This window comes from Corvus brachyrhynchos, unplaced genomic scaffold (genome assembly GCF_000691975.1).
Source record: "Corvus brachyrhynchos isolate BGI_N302 unplaced genomic scaffold, ASM69197v1 scaffold94, whole genome shotgun sequence".
In the NCBI taxonomy this organism is placed as follows: domain Eukaryota; kingdom Metazoa; phylum Chordata; class Aves; order Passeriformes; family Corvidae; genus Corvus; species Corvus brachyrhynchos.
Genome location: NW_008238330.1, coordinates 6,405,156 through 6,421,612, shown reverse-complemented (window position 1 = coordinate 6,421,612; position 16,457 = coordinate 6,405,156). Strand labels below are relative to the sequence as shown.

The 16,457-nt window shown below is 42.9% G+C and overlaps 2 protein-coding genes across 2 annotated transcripts in view; one reads left to right on the top strand and one right to left on the bottom strand.

The window, feature by feature from the left end:
* MLH1 (mutL homolog 1) overlaps positions 1 to 7,761 on the bottom strand; it is a 28,829-nt gene extending 21,068 nt beyond the window's left edge. The window contains exons 1-2 of the mRNA XM_017734424.1: positions 7,753 to 7,761; positions 6,900 to 6,909 (exon numbers count right to left, since the gene is read on the bottom strand). Coding sequence (XP_017589913.1) covers positions 6,900 to 6,909; positions 7,753 to 7,759 — 17 coding nt within the window. The 5' untranslated portion in view covers positions 7,760 to 7,761. The remainder of the gene's footprint in view (positions 1 to 6,899; positions 6,910 to 7,752) is intronic.
* Positions 7,762 to 14,473: 6,712 nt separating this feature from the next.
* The window catches only part of TRANK1 (tetratricopeptide repeat and ankyrin repeat containing 1), a 51,457-nt gene continuing 49,473 nt past the window's right edge, over positions 14,474 to 16,457 (top strand). Inside the window, exon 1 of the mRNA XM_017734423.1 lies at positions 14,474 to 16,397. Coding sequence (XP_017589912.1) covers positions 16,387 to 16,397 — 11 coding nt within the window. The 5' untranslated portion in view covers positions 14,474 to 16,386. The remainder of the gene's footprint in view (positions 16,398 to 16,457) is intronic.

Sequence of the window (16,457 nt, the reverse complement as noted above, 5' to 3'; positions counted from 1 at the left end):
TTCTAGATACATTTTTTTCTGTGGCTCAGAGAGCCCCATTTCCCACGATTCTTCCATAGTCCAGAGAGAATATCCAAACCAAGATGAGAAGAGAGAGGTCTAGAGTGGTTATTTTACTCACGAATCTTCCTCAGGGATTGGTATCGTTCTGCTCACAATTCTCCACCATTTTGTTACAGCGGGGATTGCTGTAACAAGCATATATCAAACCAGGAATCCTGTGGAAACGAAGTATATATGGACAGATTTGTGGTAGATGTTTCAGAGGTCTTTATTTCTCCAGCCGAATGACCGGGGCTGTCCTCAGGAACTCCTCCAGTCACAGGACCCGAGGGTCCTTGGCCACACCGGGGAACACAAACCAACCAATGGGGAATGAGGCTGACCAGGGGCAGGGAAACCCCGTGCCTCCCCTCAGGGCCCCTCTCCCAGGGCTCCATGGCAGGGGGAGGAGACCCCAACAGTGTTCAAGAAACTATTTTATGTGGCACTTGGTGCCATGGTCTTGTTGACAAGGTCAGTCAAAGGTTGAACTTGATGATCTCAAAGATCTTTTCCAGCCTGAATGATTCTGTGATTCTGTGATTCTGTACCACCTCATGCATTGTTCTGGGTCTCACGGTTGGAGTATGACCAGTGTACAGGAGACGGGAAGCTGTTCCCTTCTTTGCAGTGGAGGAAGAGACCATAGCCCTGATGCAATGAAACCTGTTGCTCTCAGAGTGATCTTGACTAGAAGGGTTGCACACAAAGGAGTTAGTGGAACACACATGAATTAAACTGCTGCACACCCAGCATGGATTTGGGCCAGTTCTAATACATTCTTTTAGATATTATCCCCAAAAGCTTCTCCAGGATGGCAGTGTCACTGCAGTGCCTTGTCAGGGTGATGTAGCAAGTGTATTGCTTTGTAAAACACCAGAGTATATTCATGTTTGTTGTGTCTTGTTTGTAGCTGCAGTGCCAAGAAATGGGCATCATTCCACTTGAAGATGCTCTACAACTGGCATCTCTTAATCTAGTGTAATGTAACTTCAGCTTCTTCTCATCCTCTTCATAAACACCTGTCTTCATCTTTGAAACTATACATTAATTGTGAAATGTTGACAGCAATAAACAAAGCAGTTTTCATTTTGCAGAAGAGAGAAGAAAAAAACTCTATCCTGCAAGTATCCCTTCACAGGTGTCACTTTAAACAGGACGATCCTGGCCAAGGGCATGAAGAAGATACAGTCCCTCTGAGGAATGAACATGTAAAGCAAGAAACAAAACCACTTAAGTGTGTGACTTGGACTGGTGGTACCTTGCTATAAGGTGCTTTGCCTTCCAAGGACATTTTGTCCTCAGCACTGTCTGGGATGGTTGCTACAAAGTTTTGCTCTGTCCAATTCCCTGCTGTGCCCTCAGGCGTGACAGATCTCCACAAAATCCCCTTTTGAGACTGACTTCAGGTTCCCCAGTTGTTGACCTTGGCAAAAATACCTGGATGGAAGACAGCAGTCCTGCCACCTCCCTGCCTGTGGCTTCCTGAACCTCCAGGTTGCAGTGACAACTATATTGGCCACGGTGCACTTTTGCTTTGACTTGCAGGAAGAGATTCAGGAGCTGTTAGGATGAGTGGGGCAGGGAGCAAAGGGTTAATAGGGACAAAGAGAGGGCGACCTACTGTACACTAACCTTGACTTTGTACTGGCCTGGGAAGCACCAGGAGTGTGGGGAGCACTGAACTTCAGATCCAATGAATTTGGCTCTGCTCCAGGATCTGAACTTTGAGGAGGAATCTGTTTTCGATGGCCTTGGGCAGTCTGCCACAAGCCTCACCCAGAGCAGCTGGAAATGGGAGTAGGAATCTGCTGGATCTCATACTCAATCTGGGACAGAAGACATTTACTCCAATTCTTCCTTGTCCATGCTGTTGCTGACAGCTATTTGCCCTGTCAGTATCCGCCCTGGACCAGCCAGTAGGAAAATCTTCAATTTGTACCTTATACTGGTGTTACAGTTTGTAGCACAGAGATGCAGCTCATTTTACTGGATGTCGCCTGTATGAAGCTTTAAAATTTTGTTTGTCTGTGCCAAAATCCTAATGCCCATGTGGAAGCAGCGTGAAGAAGTCTATTTCTCTGTTTGGCTGCAAGCAGCCATCAAAAGACTTTTTCATATTTGCATCGCAACTGCTCCAACTGGAGGTCAGCCCTGCCTGCTCATACCTTGCAAGCTTTGCTCTGACCCATTCCAGTTTGGATTGTTTTGTGTGACAGCGTGTTAAAAAATGAATTTGTTTTTATTAAAGCAAATAAAAACCAAATTATCTAGATTTCATTTTAAATTATTTAGGAAGATATAACCAGTGTATTTTGGTGCCAGAGCTCAGAAATGGTGTTGGGGCAAAAGAAGTGGTGAAGAATGAATGGAAACAGCCTGTTGGACTCTTAATGCTTTCCAAGATCCCAGAGAGGAAAGCTGATATATTTAGCAATCAATGCTATGAAATTTCAGAAGGCAAGAATTAGTTTCTTAGAAAGACATGAAACTGAAACAACTCCACAGTCATCAGAGAGATGTAGTGACTTTTTTCCATTGACACAAGGAGGATCATTTAATTTTAAAGAAAAAAGTAAATAATGCAATGGAAGAGCTGCAATCTTACCAAAATCTTTCTCATGCTGAGAAGAGGTGGCCTAAGTGTCAATAAACAATATGGATTTTGAATACCTTTTTTTTTTAATTATAAAATCTATTTTCTTAAATGCAAAGATCTGTCTAGTTTTGGGTCTGATAATATTAATCTAATATATTCTTTTAGATATAAGAAAGAAGTTTTTTATAATGAGAGTGGTAAAATACTGGAACAGGTTGTGCAGGGAGGTGGTGGCAGCCCCATCCCTGTAAACATTCAAGATCAGGTTGGATGGGGCTCTGAGCAACCTGGTCTAGTTGAAGATGTCTCTGCTCATTTCAGGGGGGGTTGGGCTAAATGGTTTTTAAAGGTCCTTTCCAATCCAAACTGTTCTGATTCTATGAGACTTTATACCATTTTGAAGTCCTACCACTCATTACCTGCAGCACGTACTTACTATTCCAACTCAAATATATTAGGAACCCCAGGAAATATATTTGAAGCTTATTTGTAAGTTGTTATTGACCCCTTCAAAGTCAACATTGCTTTATTTGCCTTGAGCAGTTAAAAGAGAGTATTAAGAAATAGTAAATAAGGTTTAAGAAAGAATTGGAGCATGGGATTGTAACACAGGGGAAGCAAATAAAGTCTGGCTGGCACAACACTGTCTTCTGTGCGAAACTGGAACCAAAGACTACATCCTGTAACATGAGACATGGCTGAAAAAAAGGCAGAGATCTGCTATACTGAAGAAAGGACTGATGATTGTTGAAATCAGGTTGAAAGCTTAAGATTATTAGGGTTTTAGACTGCAACTCAAGCAGAATAGGAAGTTAAAAGATGAGGATTGCTTGAACAAAAAAAGCCTGATTTTTTTGTTTGTTTTTAAAGAGAAGCAAGTTGAGCAGCATTCCAGTATGCTACTACTTTTACAGAATTCCTTGTAAAAAACAGCTGCTTTTTTTTTCTAGGTGACCTGCCTGTATCTGGAAATGTCTTCTCATTTGCCCTTGAATAATTTCCCATGATGTGCATGTTAGTGGAAAATGACATATTTCACCCCTTCTTACAGTTTTTAATGCCAAACTGCAGCATAGTTTAACACAGTTTCTCAAAAATGTCTCCAGTTGCCAAGGAAGAGATAACTGAAAGAATGCAAATAACCTTGATTCACAGACCTCTGCTTCCTTTCAGCTTGTCTTGACAAGCACCCAGAGTGTCCAGACAGTTCTTTTAACCCTTATTATTGCAGAATACAGACCCACACTTCTTGCAGTGAATTCTTTAGGATGCAGAATAAAGTATTAACACAAAATTTGTGCAACAGAGGTTAGCCGTGTATCAACAACAGAAGAAACAGTACTGGCAGTAACGTTGTGTTACTAAAACTATTTACAGACAAGGAGCTGCTTTGAGTTAATGCAGTGCCTACCTAACCCCACCTGTCCCACATAACCCCCCATCCCATGACAGAAAAAAAGGTCTCAGACTCGTTCCACTGAAATCAGATGATCCCATATATAATTCAGGACAGTAACTGACATAGGATCACTTGTTTAGCCACAGTAATTTTATTCTGGGTTGGTCACTCATGGTCCAGGCTTTGGTGAAAACGTGCTTCTATGAGTAGAACAGCTGCTCAAGAGTATGTGTCACACTCTGTTATACACAGCATCAGGCATTTGTGTAAGGCAAGAGGAGTTTTTGCTGGACAATATTGCCCCAATTAAGATGAATTTTTTTCACCCTAGTTTATAGTGCATTTTTATGAGTTCTGAAGCAAAACATGTTCTGGAACCTCATGATGAGAAAATAACTGAAGTATTTGCATCCCCTCGTCACACCCTGCTCATGCAGTCCTGTCAGGTAAGGAGTTCGTATTAAGTCTACTTGAGCTGGCCCTGGAGCACTCAGAGGAACAGGATGATTTGTGCAAGGCCCTATAGGATATGCCTGATAGAATTTGGAATAATTCTTTTTTGTCAGTATGTTAACCATAATATGACTTCTCTACCTAGAATATGGGCATTTTTTTCTATGGACCTTAAACCACTCATAGTTGCATTTCCTAGGGAAAAAGAAATACTCTGCTGTACAAGCTGAAGATTTGTTACTCTCCAAGTCTTACAGGAAAAAATGGTGCACACTATATAGGTGGAGTTCCCTTAATGCAGTGTGTGTAGGGGAACTTGCTCTCTATTGGTTCTCAACTGTTCAAATTTCTGTTCTTTCTTTTATAACTGAACTGGTTTAACAAGCTTATCTTCCTGTAATGACCACTGTGGTTTGTCCTCCCAGCCTGGGATCTCTGGTACCATCCCATTTTTGGTTCTTTTACCTCCAATTTTGTTCTAGGATAACAGATAACACAGTCAACAGAAAGTAACTTTGTGTTGTCACAATTAACTAAAGGTAACCTAAACCCAACGTGACCACTGGGTGGTTGCTATCGCCTCTAAAATCTATCAGAATCAGCCTGGGCCAGCATAACCCAGACAAGTGCTGAGACCCTGCCCTGTCAAGCTGATGCAAATCCTTCAGGCTTTCATTTGTAGTAGCAAAATTGATGTTTACTTGACTGCAGACTAAGTCCTGATTTTTAGAGAGGGCACAAAGGACAGTTTGCATTTGTCCTTTGCAACCATACCAAAGCATTACTTGTTATCTCTTCGTCTGGCATTAAAAATTGTCACAAGCAGGATGCTTGTGACAATTAATCACATGTTATTATGAAAACAGCATTTTCCATGGTCTTAAAATGGCATAAAGATGGAATTTTTGAGACCAAATTTATGCCACCTTTTTTTTTTCCCCCATTACAGTAATCGCATCATTCCATGGTGTTTAGATTTTTCCACGGTGCTGTTCACAATGATAGTAGTTTTTCTGGTATTCTACTTATATTTTCCTTTGAAACAAACCATCTGGGCCATTCAGGAAGTATGAAACAAAAGGGCTGTTTTATTCCTTCATTTTTGTAACTTATTTCCTGTGTGACTGTGTATTCTTCAGCATGTAAGAGTTACTTTTATGAAGTATTTTGTGAGGTCTGGATGGTGTAATACTACTGCATAATGTTGTATGTATTCTGTTACTGTTTTTTTCCGAAGAGATTTAGTATTTCTGAAAGATCAGGTTTTTTGGCATAGTGTCAGAGGAAGCTTGAGATGAACTTAAAAGTACTATACTAACTACATAGAATTATTATATATTAGTGGAAAAAATTTGGAGAAAAAAGTTTTGAATTATCTACAGGTGTCTTCATCTTGAGACATAAGAAAGAAATTTTTTACAATCAGAACAATCACTTACTGGTAAAACCTCCTCAAGGATGCAGAAGACCCCTCCCATCACTGGAAGTTTCCAAGGTGCAACAGGACATGGTGCTAGATGTCATCAAGGCTCCATTTCCCACCAAAAATTGGACTGGGTGAACTTTGGAGGCCCCTTCCAACCTGGGCTCTTCTGTGGTTCTATGTTTATTGCATGACTGGTCTACAGGAAAAAAATTATTGTTTTCTAGTATTTTCATTGCCAGTAAATACTGGCAGTGTTTTAACCTAATTTTTATTGTGAACGAAGTCCCATTTTGATTTTGCTCCTTAACTTCAATACATTACAAGAATGGACAAAATACGTGTGCTGAAGTTTCAATACCTTGGCCTTTCCTGTAATAGATGAACTAGCTCTTGAGGGACATCTGAGTCTTGGGCTAAGAAATCTCTAAAGACCTCAATTTTACTGAACTTTCTAAGGTAAAATAAATGAAAAAAAAAGCAGCTTTATTTCCAGAAAGAAGAAAGAAGTGCAGTAGAGGATCAGCCATATACTTTTTCACAGCCAGTCAGTGACCTGCATGCTTTAAAATGTACAAGTCACATTTTAGGATATAGGTGATTCAGATACTGGGCAAGGTCTAGAAAAATTTTACCACTGTTCTCAGGATATCTATTGTCTTTTTAATGGACATCAAGAGTAGCAAAAGCACCATGGACTTCAGTCAGCTCTGTCAAATTTTCACTTCTGAGTTTCTCTTGTGTGGAGACACCATGCTCCAATAACAAGAAAGCCTAAAGCAAATAGCTACAAACCCAAACAGAGAGAGATCCCTTACTGCAATATGGGCTATATTCCATAACTGTAATAACACCATGACCTCCAGATACACAAAACATTTGTGTCATATTCTGCAGAAATTTCTGGGGTTTTTAGATAAAAATGTCTGCAGCAGGTAATTCAGAACTGGTCGCCCGCTTGTGCTATAATGAAAAATATAATGAAACAGTTCTGTAAGCCTGTAGGAGTTAAAAGAGCTGTGGAAATCTTTCTGAGACCTTTGAATAAGTAGTATTCAGATGCTAAATTAAAGCGATCCCTGCTATTTTTGAAGGTAATCAGAGTATATCACAGCTATATTGTCTTCCTCTAGTAGTATGACAGTAACTGTGTAAAGCAGATAGGCCTTTTTTCAGATGAGGCTCTTTTTTTTGACAAACTGGAATGGACACATCAGCAAAGTTTTTCACAACTTCCTCTGTGAATGAGAGGGTTGGGTGTAGTGCTTGGTAAAAAGTATGTAATTCAGGAAGAGTAAATCCTGCCAGCATCTCCAGAACAAGACAAAAGTCTAGATACAGACCAAACGAGCAGTCCTACAGCTGGAGGAAACGTCCTGCACAGATGCTCAGTTGTGCAGGAATGGCTATGTCAGCCACGCTGTACCCCTGGGACGGAGGGGATCACACTGGCTCCACTGGAAGGTCCTGGAGGATGGGTGGCAGAGGGTGTCCTTTTTAGAAGTCTTTGTCATGGATTCGTTTTGAGAGTTTGAATCACAAAAGGGGACAAGAGAAATTTAGAAAAACTGTTCGCACTTTTGAACCCATGATGGCGGTGCCCACTGTCGTCACTAAAAACAAATACCTCCTGCTTAAAACTTGACACATACTCATTACAAAAACAAACACAGAAAATCCTGCCAATCTCTCCTGGTGTGCTGCCAGAAGCATGCTAGTGCTGAGATGCGGATTGGAACGTATTTGAATTAGCTGTCCTAGTAAATGTGCACAGATTCTTGACTAGTTTCCTGATACATAAACATCTCCTGACCTTTGGACGTCTCTTCCTAGGAGCGATCATCTTCCTTTGTGTCACCAGACTGTCACCTCTGCTTCTCATGAAGTAAGGCTCAATGCCACTCTCTCTTGCTAAAATCCTGTCCAGTCCTTGGTGTTGTAGATGGACATGTTCTTTGCTGATTTAAACTTGGTCTTCGTGCTACAGAGCACCTGATAACCCTCTGCTACTGTTATTTTCACAACTGGCTTCATACAGTCCTAGTGATCTCAGGGAGTTGGCATTTGCATATCACACAATTGTGAGAGACTGAACTGCTGAGGGATAATGACTCAAAACGTTCCCCCATTAGTGGAGAAGCCAGGGTGCTTTGCTGAAATGGAGGAGGTGAGCTTTTGGGTGTGTAATGGCTAATCTCTGATCTGATAAAACAGAGGCTGAATGATGGGCTATGAATGAGTTAGGAGATAATCCTTAGAGATTGGATGGTGCCTCTTGTCATGTGTTGTCTAAATTGTCCTGCCTTGCACAAACCACTGGGTTGTGGGGCTCCTTCTACTCCTCAGATTTTCCTGGGGATTTTTCCCCACTATTTCTTTGGGACTTCACCCCCACCCGGTAGATCTGGTCTGCAACTACCACTTTGACCAAGACTGCACAGCAACCAAGTCTTGTCCCTGGGCCTACAGGTGGCGAGAGCCTCACCCCCTCATCCTTTCTCTCTCTCTCTTTCTCCTCCCTTGGGCACGTCCTTAGGTGATGTTGTTGCACTTTCGTATTGCGATGCTTCCATGTTGTAATATTGTTATAGATAATAAAACAACCAAAATGGCTACATTCCTGTTTTTCTTTGCAACCAAATTGTACTATAATAAACCCAACATATGTATATCTACAAACACCAACCCTTTAGTGTTTTTTCACTCTAATCTGCCCCAAGGGATCTATTGCCAACAACTTGGGTTACCTTTGCCTTCTGCAGTGGGTTGTAACAACCACACACTGCACCCCATTAGAACATAGTGGGATGGAAGCAACAAGGACATGAGTCTGAAGTTACTGACTCAAAATTACCTGAACAAGAGCTGGGGAAAATTTATGTATTTAATTCAAAACAGGAGTGTACAAACCCATGTATCTTTGTTTTATTTTTTCAGTTTTTTTCCAGGATAACTCATCTCTGACCACAAGCCTCGTGGTTTTGTTTGTTCTGCTGCTGCCAGCTGTTGGTTGCCAATTCTCCAGATTCCTTCAGGCACCACACTGGGGAGACTTACCAGTCCCAGCCCGCACCAATGAGCCTCAAGAAGTGCCTTTCCCAAAACCTTCATTATCTCCTCTGTTCTCCACCTTTCTATTTCTTCTTTTGCCCTCACTCCTCCTTGCTCAGCTCTTTTGCCTTCAAAGCAAATAGGCTGAGGTGACAGGTGCAGAAGGAGCGTGTTTCTTTGCCCTGGTTACACTTACTACTCTCCCTGCCCATTCTTCGTCCCTCACTTGTCTCTGTAGAATTATTCAAACTGCTTCCACAGGAGTGACTACACTTTATGTAAGCAGTCTGAACTGGCTGGGTTATTCCAAATTGTTTAGCAGCCAGAAATAAAAATAGCAAAGGGAGGTAACTATTTCTGTGATACTAAGTGAGCTTTATGCTGTGCAGTTTCGATGCTCCTGTCAATAGCTGGGTTAAAGCCTAGCTAAGAGACATTGCTAGAGGTCTTGGCATGCACAACAGATTATATTGCTTTACTAACAGGATACACAGTTCTTGCTGCCATAGGACTCCAGTCCCGACTTAGGACATACTGTGCCACAACTGCTTTATGTATGTAAAGAATAGGACTGGAGAATGGCTGTGTTGGTAGCAGACACAAGAGGAACAAAAAGCTTTGTCTTGGAAAGAGCACCAGAGATTGTGTGTGCATCACTGACAACTGTACAATCATACAGACTTCTTCATGGGGGACAAATAGTCCTTCAGGTGGTTTTCGAGTATACTGGCCTATATGATTCTGGGACAGCCATGGTTAAGCAGTTGGGCTCTAAGGAAAAGGAGTAACAGAGAAGGATAACGTGGAAGAAGCATTAGACAGGAGAGATGCAAAGGGATTTTTCAGCATTAGGGCAACAGGCAGCAAAATAAAAACTTAGGCATATATTTGCCATCAGTTGCACTGTCTTTTAATTATTATGTGCTTAATTAAAAGTTCTTTTAAAGCTGTTATTCTGAAGCACCTGATTTCTCTGTAACCTGTTTCTTGACCTCAGAAATAAGCCATGGCAAACAGAAGTCCATCACCAGTATTACTATATCAGTTTGGAGATAGGCTTTTAAAGTCAATTAAACATCCTGAAATAATCATGCTGGTGGAAGCTGCAGCTTTCCGCAAAACCACACCTACACCACAAACTTTTGCCCTCATAGCTGTAATAGCTGGAGATATTGTTTATGGCAGGTGTATTTTTGTTACCTAGCTGTCTTGTGTGGGGCACAAGAAATATACATACCAGGAAATACATGTTTTTCCATGTATGGTATCAGGAAGCAGCAGGGGCCAGTTTCTTCCCAAGGGTTGGCGACATGTGGAGATCCCCAAGGGACAGGTGAAGCAGAGGCTTCCTCAGCCAGGGTCCATTCTGCTGCCTTCAGTGAGGGAGGTGGCAGGATGGGGAAAAGCCAAGCACAGCCCCCAGCCCAGGGCCCATGGGGATGGGCTGAGGCCAGGCTGGGATATCTGCTTGCTGGCATGGGTCAGAAATAGGCTTGGTGAGGGGAACTAGGGTCAGATTCAGCCCTGGGATTGCCAGGCCCATGTGTTACCAAATCTCCAAAAACTGGAATAAGACACCTTAACACCATTTTTTTTTGTGTTAAAGAGGGCATCATTTATTTAGGGGCCTGGAAGGCATGGGGGATCACTCCTCCTGGCATCCCCCTGATTGTTACAAGTGTGTTGCTAATATACAGTTAATACATGCCTATTATAATTTGGCCATTACCATAAAAAAACATGTTCCCCAAGTTCCCAAACTCAGTCTTCGTTTTGGCTGTAGCTGTATTCCTTAGCCAGATGTCCCCTCTTTATCTTCCAATGTCCTTGCATGGAGAATAATTTCTGCACACCTCGCTTCTCTGCTAAAGGTCCACAGACCCAGTGTCTTCTCTGCTAAAAGTTCTCAGCCACAGTGTCTTTCTACTGAAAGCTCACAGTTACAGTAGTAATTGAATTAAACTTTTTGGTATCACATGGGCCAAAGGGCGCCCCAGGTGAGGTTGGTCAGGTCTCTTGGGGCTGGTGGGTGTCCCCAGGCCCTGAAGTATGGTGTAGTTTGTCCTCAGGGGAGAGGGAGTGATGTTTGTTTCCCAGTTCCAGTTGTGCTGGTGTCAGGCGCATGTTGCCACTGCAACAGATGCAGTGCCTTCAGCTGAGAGCTGAGTCTGCCTTGCACCAGGTGAAGGTCTGTGATAAGACACAGCAAGATCTGATGCAGGCTTGGCACTGTACTCTCAGGAGCCAGAAGATGCTGACTGTACAGGAGAGTGAGAGCTGCTGGTGGAGTAGCTCTGCCAAGCTCAACATGACCCAAGGCCTGCGACATGCACTGCAATTCTCTTTCCTGGATGTGTTATGAAGGGTATTCTTCCCCTCAAAGTGAGGTTTTCCCATCATTGAAAAAGAAGCAGAGATAAAAAGCAGGATTGCTAGCACTATGCCAAGACCCATCCCTTCCATGCAATGGATGCACCTGCACCATGAGCTCTGATATACAGGTACACAAGGAATTTGGGGGATCTATTACTCAATCTCCTATGCAAAAGAAATGTTTTCCCTTGGAAATTTACCCACACGGACACCTCTACTCTACAGTGACAACAGAAGGGATTTAGGAACTATGTATAAAGGGCTTTATACATAATTTTCTGCTGCCTTACTGGGCTTTATGAGCACCTCCTCCCAGTGCTCTTTGTTCTTTATGAGCATTCCGTATCAACCAGTACACCTAACCCCTTACTGCTTACATACAGTACTGCCCCCCCAAGTGGGTCCACCCTTTCCGGTTTCTGCTGCTTCTCTGCTCATATAGATGAGGAAATGCAGTAATTTCCAGACTCAGTAATTCACTGGCAATACATATGACATGCTGCATGAGAAGGAAACGCCCTGCTGCACCCAGAGAGGCTTGCAAGCTGCCAAGTTTCATTTTCACTGAGTTATAAAAAAAAAGAGTTTAGTTTTCTGTCTCATGACTGTTTTGACAAACACACCCACAGCATGCCAACAGATGTGGCAAAGACTGTTGTGTCAGTGTTTAGGTCAGAGTCCCTTCTGAGTCAAAAAGCAATGAGTTCCACTTTCTGCGTTGGTATTAAAATGGTTGGTCCTTGGTTTCTCTGTCTGCACATCCCTAAATAACAATGATGGGGAGTTTAGAGGTGTCAGAGACTGTAAACATTGATGTCTCGAGACATTTTGGGATGCATGTGTATGGAGGAAGAGACAGGTGAGCCTTGCCCTGGCGAGGCAGTGCACTACCCTGTACACCCCTCCTGCCCTAGAGCCTGTATCCCAGCCCAACAGTCCCTGGCACAGCAGAGGAAATCTCTACACCTGCCTCTGGAGCCCCTAACACAGCTCCAGAGTGACCAAATGACCAGAAGACTTGGGGGAAGGACCCAGGAAGGCCAAGGTGTATTTAAAGCTGAACATGAGGCAAGCATATGTCTTGACCCTACCTCCTCTTGGAACTTCTATCTGAACGCAGCTGGAACCCAGTAGTGGGTAGCTGTATGTGTCCTTTTCTGTATCTTTTCTGTCTTTCTCTCTTCTTCTTCTAATTTCCTCATGGAATTTTTGAGTAACTTAAAACTGAACAGGCTTAGAGTTTGCTAAGTTGAATGGGCCAAGTTAATGCTTTGGGAAGTGTTTCATGTTGGCTGAATGCTGCTTTAAACCTTTTGCTAAAGTTCTCTGATTTTCTAAAGTGGCCAGTAAAGTATTTTTTATTGTTTTGACCTTTTGAGCATATCTTGTCAGTATTTCTCTCATGCGCCTAACTCAAGAGTACATGAACAAATTTAAGCCCTTCTAAAAGTCCCATCTAGCAAATTTTTTTGGGGCCTTACAGGAGGTTACAAGAAATTCCAGATATATTAGCATCCATCAGCCACTCATTCCTATATTAGGATCTCTCAGCCACTCACTCCTCTCAACATTTATATCGTGTTGATTCACTCAGGCACTTTTGCCTGATTAAGAACTCCGAAATCCCACCCATGTACTTTGATTTCTTTAAGTCACTTAAGAAACAAGTTTACACTGTACTTTTCCCACCTTGTGTGGATGCAGCTACAAACAAATTTTGGCTGTATTTTCACTGCCTTCTTTAAAAGTGGCCTTGCCTGTTATTTTGATGCACTCCACTAGGAGCCAGGTGATACAAAACCATCTGTGCCAAGGTTAGTATTATGTCATTTCTCTAGTCCCTTAATGGGTAGCAGGGTAATTTATATGAAATCTCAGTGCAGAAGATGGATGAGTAGCAGAAATCCATTTTTAAATGAGAACGGGATGAGTTGACCTTGGATGGGAACCAGGTGACCACCAAAGCCACTCTATCAGTCCTCAGCACGAACAGAGGTGGGGAATAAAGTGGTGAAAAACCCTCACGGGTCAAGACAAAGTCAGTTTAATAAAGCAAAAACAATGGCTGAGTGCAGAAGCAAAGAATAACAAACGATTTGTTCTCTATGTCCCAGCAGGCAATATCCAGACACTTCCTGGGAAGTAGGGTTGTAGTATGCATACTGGTTACTCTGCCTTCTATACAGACAATTCTTGGCACCCCTCGATCACTGAAGAGATCCAGATGTGCTCTGTGCCCCTGTAGCCTGATGACACCAGAGTATACTGTACACCAATGCCTACCAAGGCCTTTTACTTCTGTGGTAAAGTTCTTTCACACCTAGGCATTAGTGAAGAAATTAAAACCCACTTCTTCTACCATTAGTGAAGAGCCCAAACCCAATCTTCCAGAGCCATTTGTGAAGACATTAGCACTCATTTTTCCTACCATTTGTCAAAGAACCAGCTTCTTGATCAGACCTTTACTCTTCTTCCTCCTCCTCCTTTACTAATTGACAATATGGATCCATTTATTTCTTCATCCACTGTTTCTTTTTCAGTACTGGGAGAATTGCTGTAGTTGTTCCTGTCTCAACCACATTCCTCTGAGAGTACTGAACTGGCTCCATAGGCACAGGCCAGGACCCAGTACAGTACTAGAAGCTGCTGGTTTTCACTGGGATAGGCAAGGCACCTTTCTATCCGTTTGTGGCACATCAATTTGCCAGGGTAACCTGCCTCTTCAGGTGTGAATTTCCAGGATTTAGTAGGTGATAACTGCCCCAGGAATCTGCCCAAATCCTTCCACACACCCTGCACCCCAGGACCAGCTGTCTCAGGGCACATTTCAGTATCACTTCATCCAAAAATTGTCTTCTCCTAGATCAGGATGATATCGGATTCCACAAACCCCATAATATGCTAACAGTGTTAATTAGTAGTATTAAACAGCTCATGTTGGGATGAACAAGGACCTCAGAAGCCGGCACAATAAAAACATCTGCATCATTCCCGGGTATGGAGAGAGATATATATTTCCTCATTGTGAGAAATGAAGCCCATTCCTGTTTTTGGGGTTTTATATATTTAATAAGGGACGATAGGGGACAAGGGTCACTTAGAGCAAAACCGACAGCGCTGGGTGCTTGGCCGTGGCCAGAGGCACACAAACTTACACAAACTTCCAGTTTATATGCTTTAACATTATACATACTAATAAACCACAATGCATATGCATAATTTTTCTAAGAACTGATTTACATTTTCTTAGAAGGGATTAACATAGTTCCTCCCCCAATCTGCCTTTTAGAGCATGCATAATGTGATCGTGGGGGTCTTCGGGGGTCTTCTTCGATGAAGGCTCAAGGTCTTCCTCTCATCTGAACTTTTCAACCTTGTCTTCGGAGCACGCACAGTTATGGCGTTTCTTGGTCTTTCTGGATCTAACTGGTTTCAATTCCCCATTTTGTGGCTAACTGACTTTACATTTGCCAATTTCTCATTAGTACATCCTGCTGCTTCCCAATATAGCAATACTTGTCTATTTTTGAGATTATTCACCTGGTGAGTTTCCATTTATTTAAGCATTAAGCGATTAGTTAATCATATACTAGCTATTACATTGTACAGAAAGTTATGATTCAGGTTATATTGGTATCTTATAACTCAAGCTATATAAGCATCTTGTAACTTTGACCCTAGTTATAATGTTAACTAGTTAATATCTGCATAGCAAAGTTATTCTTAATGTATTTGCACATAATATTTCCTAAAGTATTCTGATACATAATATTTCTTACATTTTACTACCTGTGAAAGCCAATGTTTCCACAAGATACTTCCTCCAGAAGAGCAAGGCCAGAAATACCAGGGCAAAGGACAGAGCCATTGTTATTATTAACATGTTCTCAAGCGCAACTAAATAAATAAGCAGTGCAGCCAACAATCTCTGTGACCTGCATAGGAGCTTGATGCTGAATAACCATACAGCTGTAGCGCACTTCTTATAAAACTCTTGTTCTTTCATGCCCCATATTGGGCATCAAAAGGACTGTGATGGGTTCATTTTGTCAGGAAATCAAGAGGCCATCAAGCTGCTCTGTCACTCCCCTCCTAAGCAGAATGGAGGGGGAAGGAACTAACATGGAAAAAACCCTCATGGGTCAACATAAAGGCAGTTTATTAAAGTGGAAGCTCAAGCAAAGGTAAAAAACTCCAAAAGATTACTCTCAACTTCCCATCAGCAAGCAACATCCGGCCATGTCCTGGGAGGTAGGGCTTCAGCGTGTGTAGTGGTTGCTCTGGAAGGCAAATGTAAATAATGAATGCCCCACTTTCATACTCCTTGCAATTAGCTTTTATATTTGAATAAGCGTCATATGTTCTGGAATATCCTTTTGGCCAGTTTGGGCCAGCTGTCCTGGCTGTGTCCCCTCCCAAGATCTTGCCCACCCCCAGCCTACTGGTGAGGGAGGAATGCTGGAGATGAGTGGCCAAAGCACCGGTGTGTTATCAACACTTTTTAGCTCCCAAAGCAAAGCACAGCACGCTGGGGGCTGCTGGCGGCGAAATTAACTCCATCCCAGCCCTCCCGAATACAGGGGAAGACGTGCAGGCGGATAATACTCAATGCCAGAGAAAAACTCGCTTAGAAACGTGATTCACAGGGAGGTGAATTATTGAACGATCGATCTCCTGTGAGGTACTCATCTTTGGCTTATTGAGCCGCTCTTCACAGTGTGAAAAGACCATGGGAAACGATAAATTAGCAAACGATTGCATCGCAGGAGGACAAGCCTTCATTCCCCAGGTGATCCCTGCACAGTGGAAGTCCAAAGCAGCCACAGCTTCCACAGCTTCCTCTAAGCGGGGGCTGCCGTGAGAAGCCAGAGGGACAGCACGGCGCCTCAAGACGCGGGGTGCCCCTGGCGCGGACGAACGCTGATTTTCCAAGTATCCTGAAGGCACCGCTAACGTCATTTTAAAAAATGGCACTTTCTACACTTCCCGCTGCGGAGGGAGCCCAAAGCCATCCCAGAGCCACTTCCTGAACGTTCCGCCGCGGAGATGCACTCCTGGTACGACCCACCCCCACTGCGGGTCGGGGGGGGGGGGGGCATCCCCCCCCGGCGGGGGGG